At 38.4% G+C, this 7,486-nt stretch overlaps 1 protein-coding gene and 1 long non-coding RNA gene across 2 annotated transcripts; both read right to left on the bottom strand.

Annotated features, from left to right (window-relative positions):
* Positions 1 to 1,569: 1,569 nt before the first annotated feature.
* LOC122082879 lies at positions 1,570 to 4,408 on the bottom strand. The gene is made up of 2 exons (XR_006141439.1): positions 2,201 to 4,408; positions 1,570 to 2,098 (listed from the first exon to the last, which is right to left on the bottom strand). It is a non-coding gene; the product is annotated as an uncharacterized LOC122082879 (long non-coding RNA).
* A 1,986-nt stretch (positions 4,409 to 6,394) lies between these two features.
* On the bottom strand, positions 6,395 to 7,486 carry LOC122081190 (enoyl-CoA delta isomerase 2, peroxisomal-like; the record flags this gene model as incomplete). Its single annotated transcript, XM_042648202.1, is given in 2 exon segments — positions 6,395 to 6,597; positions 7,025 to 7,486. A coding segment is annotated over 1 exon segment (446 nt), but the record flags the coding sequence as incomplete, so codon positions are not given.

Genomic DNA, 7,486 nt, shown 5'->3' with positions numbered 1-7,486 from the left:
ACGCTAGCCGACAGTAGACCAAGAGTACGTGGCAAATTCACTCGCAACGAAGACAATGGAGAGATACCCAAACTTTCTGTCGTCGTCCTTCGCTACCGTGATCTTCAGTGCTCTGAACGATCGCTTCTGCATTTGATGTCTCGACGAAGGTGAGTATAGGTAGGGGTGAAGAGGAATTAGGTTAAAACAAGAGTTTTAATGACAGGGGTATAAAGGTCATTTTAACTTTTCACTTAACAGTGATTGACAGTAAGGGGTCTGAGTCTAATTTGGTGAAAGAGAGGGGGTGTTCCTATAATACTGACATTCTCCAGGGGGTGGTGCTGTAAATTACCCTTAAATATATGAGTTTTGCATTAGATAAAGTTTGAGCTTAATTAAAGTGCAAACCACGATTGAAAAGAAAACGATTCAAATTTAAGTGAATTCAATTAAAAAAAAAAAGGCCAAGAGTGGAACTACACCTATCACTATAATAGTGTGGCAATGTACATGACGTATAAAAATTCAAAAGGAATGATGCTTAGTTTGACAACGTTAACTATGACTTTGGGAGGAGGGTTTCAAAGATGTTTGGTGGTTTCGACTAAATACCTTGTATGTTTAAGTGCACATGAATTCAAAGTTAAATCATATTGTTGAACAAAGTGGATGGCAGGCTCGATCAAATAAGATGTGCAGTGTAGCTGAGGTATTCCAGTAAAAAAAAAAAAAAAAAAAAGATCAGAAAACCCATTTTGTATACTAAAGAACATCATACAATCGATTTGATTTAGGTATCGGGCTTTGTCCATTGTTGTATACATTAAGAACAACATTGTTTCACGTAGATGATTGCTATAGCTTACTATGCTATAAACACTAAGTTAAAAAGGATCTTGGTAGATTCAAACGACTATCCCCTTGGAACATTTTTTAAACATGTTCATGTTCCAAGTGCTCTACCAATTGAGCTAAAGACCAGTAAAGTATAGTTTGGGATTTACAAGTAACCATGAAGCTATCAAGTACTCTGGAAATTCAAAAGGGCAAGATCTAATAGAGGGCAACACAAACAACTCCAAAGTTGTGAGGTGTAGAGCCTTGACACAAGGTAGGAATATAATGCCTATGCTTGTGGCTATCAACCGGATAAGCAACTATGGCTTGTCAAGCTCATCCAAGAATCAAAGGAAAATTAGCAGCAACAAAAGCAGGATCTCACCTCCATTATAAACCATATAGGCGCAATATAAAATCCATATATAGGAACTTTCCTTGTGGTAAACACTTTGTCTTGTTTTAGCATGTTCACATCCTCTTTGTGTTTAGAAACTATAGACTTTCCCTCTTCCTATATAGAAAGCTCTGTTTTGCTGTCTTTTCTTTGGATTTCCATTTCAAAGATTTGCATCCTATGGAATTTTACAGTAAATTCAACATTAGCAGATGACTTATCAACAGTTTCTAGATTTTTGCTACCTTTGAAGAGCACTTTCTCTCTCAATGAACGACGTAGCCAATCCTTAATGAATGCTACTGTGAGATAAACTACCATAAAAGATGCTCCTAAATATGCTATTTATAGTCTGTTAAAAAGCCTCGTTGAACAAACACTTTTCAGTCAAATGCTCACTAATGATAAATAGTTCTTTCTTGATTACAAAAAGAAGAAATAACTTGGGGGATCTCAAATACTATACACATTGTAGATTCACCAACTACCGATGGGGATCGACACTACTTCCAACACTGAGATTTGGCTTAGACTGCAAAGCGGCGTCTGAATCTAGACGCACCTATGGAAGTAGAAAACGGATCAAAATCCTCTGTTTTTCTCATCCCTGTTTTTCCTTGTTTTGCTACCTGCAGAACACGACACGTGGACAACTTTAAGATCAACGGTCAAGGTTGGGTGAAGATTATTACATCCGGTGCGTTGGTCTTAAAGTTGTCCACGTATCGTGTTCTGCAGGTAGCAAAACAAGGAAAAACAGGGATGAGAAAAACAGAAGATTGTTTTCCGTAGAAAACGCTTTCGTAGAGATGTGCACGTAAACTCGCAAGAATCCTAGGCAAGCCCCACAGAGACACCCTCTTCAGCTGAAATCTGGGCAGTCTGCCAACAAAATCAAAGAACAAAATCTATCAAAAATAGAGAAGATTTTAAGCAAATATTTCATGGAACTTAAAATTTAGAAATAACAACATATAGTCTGACCTTGGGGAAGAAAATAGCGACGGCGTCTTGGGCGTGGTCTTGCTCGACATTCTCATCATGCTGGATAAGCATGGTTTCATTCCTATTGATGATCTCTCACACTTTGGAAACTTCTGCTTCGTGCTCTAGTGCATTGAAGGATTTATTTTCTTGCACGATTACTGAGAGAGGGTTGGGTTTTAAAGCACATGAGAGAGAGAGAGAGAGAGAGAGAGAGAGAGAGAGAGAGAGGGTTTTAGAGTACTTCAGAGATAGAAGAACGACCTCCACCAGATCATTACAAGAAGCAGAGACGATTCTACAGAAAGGAACAAAGTAGGAGGGTTTAGAGTCTCCAAACCGTTCATGGTAGAGTGGAAAGACCGGGAACATTTCTCCAACATCAAAATATTATTTTCCTAATAGTCAAGCAGGTCGCATATTTTGTTACCCATGCATATCCTCCACTTGTTTCACCTAGGATAACAACATCATCAATCATAGGAAGGAAACTGTATACCAGGTATGATTATTCAAGGAGCATATAATTTACCTTCCCCTTGGCTTAAATACCAGATTGTATTATAACAAGCTTATGATGATAATACAATGAGGTTAGAACCTGTATAAATGCAAACAGGACTAAACTTCATGATAATTCAGGACTAATTTTATGATTGATTTTTTTAGGGGGATCACTCGCAGCCCTTAATGTCTCCGCCTTAATTGGTTAGGAAGGCCTGTTTGCATTCTGTTTTTGACAGAATGCGAAATGGCTTTTGGCAGAGTAGTTAGAATAGACTACCCAGGGGAATATAGAGGCTGTCTCAAGCTTTCTCTTACAGCAGGGTCAGCATTTTCTGGTCACCCCCCCCTCTCCTGCCCTTTTTAAGCACATCAAACTGATTGTGAAATTCTGGCTGTTGTGATTAGCTTAGTCTCTGGAACACTAATGGTGAGGGTGCTTAGTGCTGAAGTAGCTATAGAACCTACACTTGATCCTTCTTCACCTGGATCATAGTATAAAATATCACAGAAACCTAGATGGCTCGTTGAATGACACCCCTGAATTCTACATAAAAAGCTTTGAAGGGAACTTTCAACTTCTTGTGTGTATACTCAAATAGATGTCCCATGGGCTGAAGTAATGTCAGCTGTAATCTATTCATCCTTAGAATTACCATAGCCCTTGGTGTGAGGGCACTGCAGACCCTCACAAGATTAAACCTGCATGCATTGAGATTTTGCCGAGAAAGAAGATGAGCCATAAAGAATATTAAAAAGTGATCTATTAACTGAATGGCATCCTGGCGAAGGGGGGCTGAGCATTATAACAAACGATTGGTGGGCATAGGGTGTTTTTTGGTGTTTCGCAGATCTCATGCGTGAAAGCCAGAGCACCGCTTCTCTAACAGAAGATGGAGGGAGAATGGGAGACAGTGAATCGAGGGAGGATTTCAGAGAAGGGGGTTGGGCAGAGTGGATGGGTTGATGAGTAGTTTTTTCAGATTTCTTACCTCTTTTCTGGCGCATGAGAAGGAATCAAATTCACACAATCGGCCACAAATAAATATTAAAAAATTATAGACAGGAAGATGATTAAGAGACGCTAACGTCCTCTAATGGCTCCCAGTGAAGAACTGAACCACCACTGTCGAAGACGTAGACCTCCACCTGTGAAAATTTACATGGAGGAGAAAAACAGAGAGGGGGATTTTCTTTTCACATTCTAAGTTTTAGTGGTGGATGTATCAATACATGTCATACAGGAGAAAATTTTTACCTTAAAACATAGATAAAGCAGAAGAAAAACATTGAGAAACAAAAAAACATATTGATGCATTCACAGTAAAAGGCACAATGAAGGAAGACCTATTTCTACATAGTATCTTACCTTGATGCGAAAGAGAGATGTAAGCAAGGGTTTTTTCATAGCCCCAGTACGACAAGCAATGCTTCCGCAGAATCAATAGGCGATAGTGGGACATGTCAAAACTCGAACCCATAACCAACCGAGTCAAGCGGTGATGGGTTGAGGACATTTTCACCACTATGTTACCAACCCCATTGGTAGAGAGATTGTTGCCTAGGATTATAGAAAAGTGAGAGAAAGAGAGAGAAAAGAGAAGAAGGAAAGAAACGAATGGAGAAACTATATTTAATTATAGTATATTTTTCTAGAATATTTTACTTTTTTGGGGAAGATGGAAGCGTTAAAGATTTAGAGAGTAAAAGGTACCACAAATTTTGAAAAAGTAAAGAAAAATAAAAAAAGAGGTAATGAAGAACTTAAGATATTTAAATTTAAAAAAATGATAAAATAGTCCATAAAAAGATTAGCCACAAAACATAAATACATGCACTTATTTATATATATATATATATATATATAAAAGCATTCAAAATTTAATGAGCGTGTATATATAAAAGTATAATAGTATAAAAGTGCCATAAAAACATGAGTACATGCTCATTAAATTTTGAATGTTTTTATTTATATATATATATATATTTATATATATATATATGCCATTAATCGCTAAAAGCATTCAAGAAGAGCAATTAGGATATTGTGTCAGTACGTCTGTGCTCTTGGCATTCCAAGCACTTGCATAATTGTCCTTTATCCTTCTCAAAATCCTTGTGACTGCCTTTACAATTCAAGAAAGAAATGAATCTCACATTTTCGTTGCTCTCGCAGTTGGGATCCTGAATAAGACAACCAGGAAGAAGTGGAGGAAGACAAAGGGGGGTAAATATGTAAAAAAGCATAGGTGTGTGTGAAGGGAAAACAATATTTTGGATATTCCCATTTTTATAATACCCATATTTATTTAAGGTATTTTGATCAAACTAGAATTTAAAGAGAATTAATAGGATATAATTGAAGAACCCCATATTACCCAAACAAAAAAAAAATGCATTTCAACTGCCGGATGGGGTGGGGATAGAAACGTAATGACACATCCCATCAACTATTTTTTTTTTTTTTATACAAAGAAAATTTAAGAAGTACAAAGGGAAAAAGAGGGCAATCAATCAATTAGGGGCGTGTTATCCCAAGTGACAGACACGAGAAAACACATGCCCTAGTAACAAGATATGAGCAAACTACACCATATCTTGGTGCAAATGAAGGATTTGAAACCTCGAAAAGTGCGTAGCTAATAAAAAGATATCTCGAGCAATAGTATGGAGTGGAGTTCACATGCCATATCTTGGTGCAAATGAAGGATTCGAAACCTTGAAAAGTGAGTAGCTAATAAAGAGATATCTCGAGCAATAGTCGTGAGTGGAATTCAAGGAAGGCCGAATCTAAATCGCCATTGATAGCAATGAAAATTTTCATTTTTCAATCCATAACTAAAGGGCACCTTGTTACACGCAGGTGATGCAGCCAACCCTCTTAATTTCTACCGATTATTTTATTTTTATTTTTTTATTTAATCAATGTGTTGCATTCTTACACTACACGGTACTCCGCCTCAAGAAGCGAGGTCCCATAATCAAACCTTCGCCACTGCACCTAACTTCTTCGGGCCACCGCACAAGAGTTTCTGTCTTGAACTGACCCGATCCTGTGTAAGCGGTATCACAGTGACCCCAGGGACTAGTCGGGTCAAAGATCCGGACACCCTGGATATCAAAAAAAAAAAAAAGTGTTGCATTCTTGATTGGGGCCATGCCCTCCCCAGGATTGTTTAGTTGAACCTTTTTTGTATTATAATAAAAAAAAAGTTAAAAATGAAAGGTAAACAAAAGAAGGCAAAGCCTTTCAATTGGTTGTTCATAACAAAGAGTTTTGTTGAATTAAACATTACAGTTTAAACAAACAACCCCCTTACCAAAAAAAAGAAAAAAACAAACAAACAACTAGACTTTACAACCAAGATTCAAGCATGCGACCATGCAAGAACATCATCAAAATGAATTGAACCTTTTTTTTTTTGGTGAAATTGGAAAGATGAATTAACTCTCTCTAATAAGGAAAAATATTTGTTTTTTAGAATTGTAATTCCAACCCTATCAGGTCATAAAAATCAAAATCTCATGATATTAATGCATAATCAAAGTTCCACTATCTCCAGGAAAATTAGAAACAAGAACATTTTCTTATGATTTTAGGGCCGTTTGATTACACTTCTATTCTTGGTGAGTGTTCTATTACAGAAGTGTTCTTTTTCGATTCTATGTTGTGGCGGAATAGAAACAACGTTTGGTAAAACTATTCCAGAAATGTCTTTAGGACATGAAAAGAACAGAAACAACGTTTGATAGACACGTTATATAAATTCACTTTTGAACGATAAAATCAATAATGACATACATGCCTTAGCCAAATACTCCTCCATCCCAGGTGTGTATCTCTTATAAAACCATCTTGCTTCCACCAAGTATGCTCTACATAGTCTTGCCCACTACAAAATATAAATGCAAATTCATTGAAGCTCCAATTGTTTTTATACAAATCAAATTTAATTTATGAAATTGCATCTGGTGGTAGAAGGAACCAGTGCTGCAACTCAAGTAGGTTCTCACAGGGCACATAAGGTTTTGCTACCAAACTTCACAGGTTAAGTCACCGTAAGGATAGGTATCAAGGCCCTATTGTCAAAGTGAACCGATTAGGGACATTGAACCGATCAGGGACATGGGATCCAAAACCAATCCTCTGTAACCCATTTCGTCCTTGAATACTATTAGATGGAACAGAGATGGCAACACAAACCCCAACAATACACACACACACTGCTCCCCACCAATGAAAGGAAATTTGCAAAATCAGGATTAGGAAGGGAAACCAAGCTCACAAGAAGCACCACCACACATCTCTGCCACACATACCTTCTGAGAGTAAATTTCAAAGCTTCGAAGGCGCTTTGGCCTTGTAAATCAACCCTAACACCTCACACAACTCCGGAAACGAAGACTTTCTTATATCGGCATACACCTCCCCATCCCAATTTCTCCCGGTCAACTGCTCCGCCAGGCGCACCGCAGCCTCCACCGTCTCCTCTGAGCTATCGTGCGCCGAATCGATCATCCCCATCTTCACCGCCTCGTCCGCCTTCACCTTCCCAGCTGCCAACGCCACTTTTCGTCGGGCGATCGGCGAATTGATCTTCGACCTCATCAACGCCATGAAGTAATCAGGGAAGTTGAGTCCAATATCGAGCTCGCTCATGTAGATCACTCCCTTGTCTCTCCTCATCAACACATAATCGTGGCTCAAAGCCATCATGAACCCTGCGGCAGCGGCGTGGCCGGACACGGCGGCTATGGTCGGCATCGGAAGAGAAATCAGAT

Source organism: Macadamia integrifolia, chromosome 6 (assembly GCF_013358625.1).
Source record: "Macadamia integrifolia cultivar HAES 741 chromosome 6, SCU_Mint_v3, whole genome shotgun sequence".
Lineage (NCBI taxonomy): Eukaryota > Viridiplantae > Streptophyta > Magnoliopsida > Proteales > Proteaceae > Macadamia > Macadamia integrifolia.
Note: the sequence above shows the minus strand (reverse complement) of the source record. Positions and strands in the feature narration are given on the sequence as shown.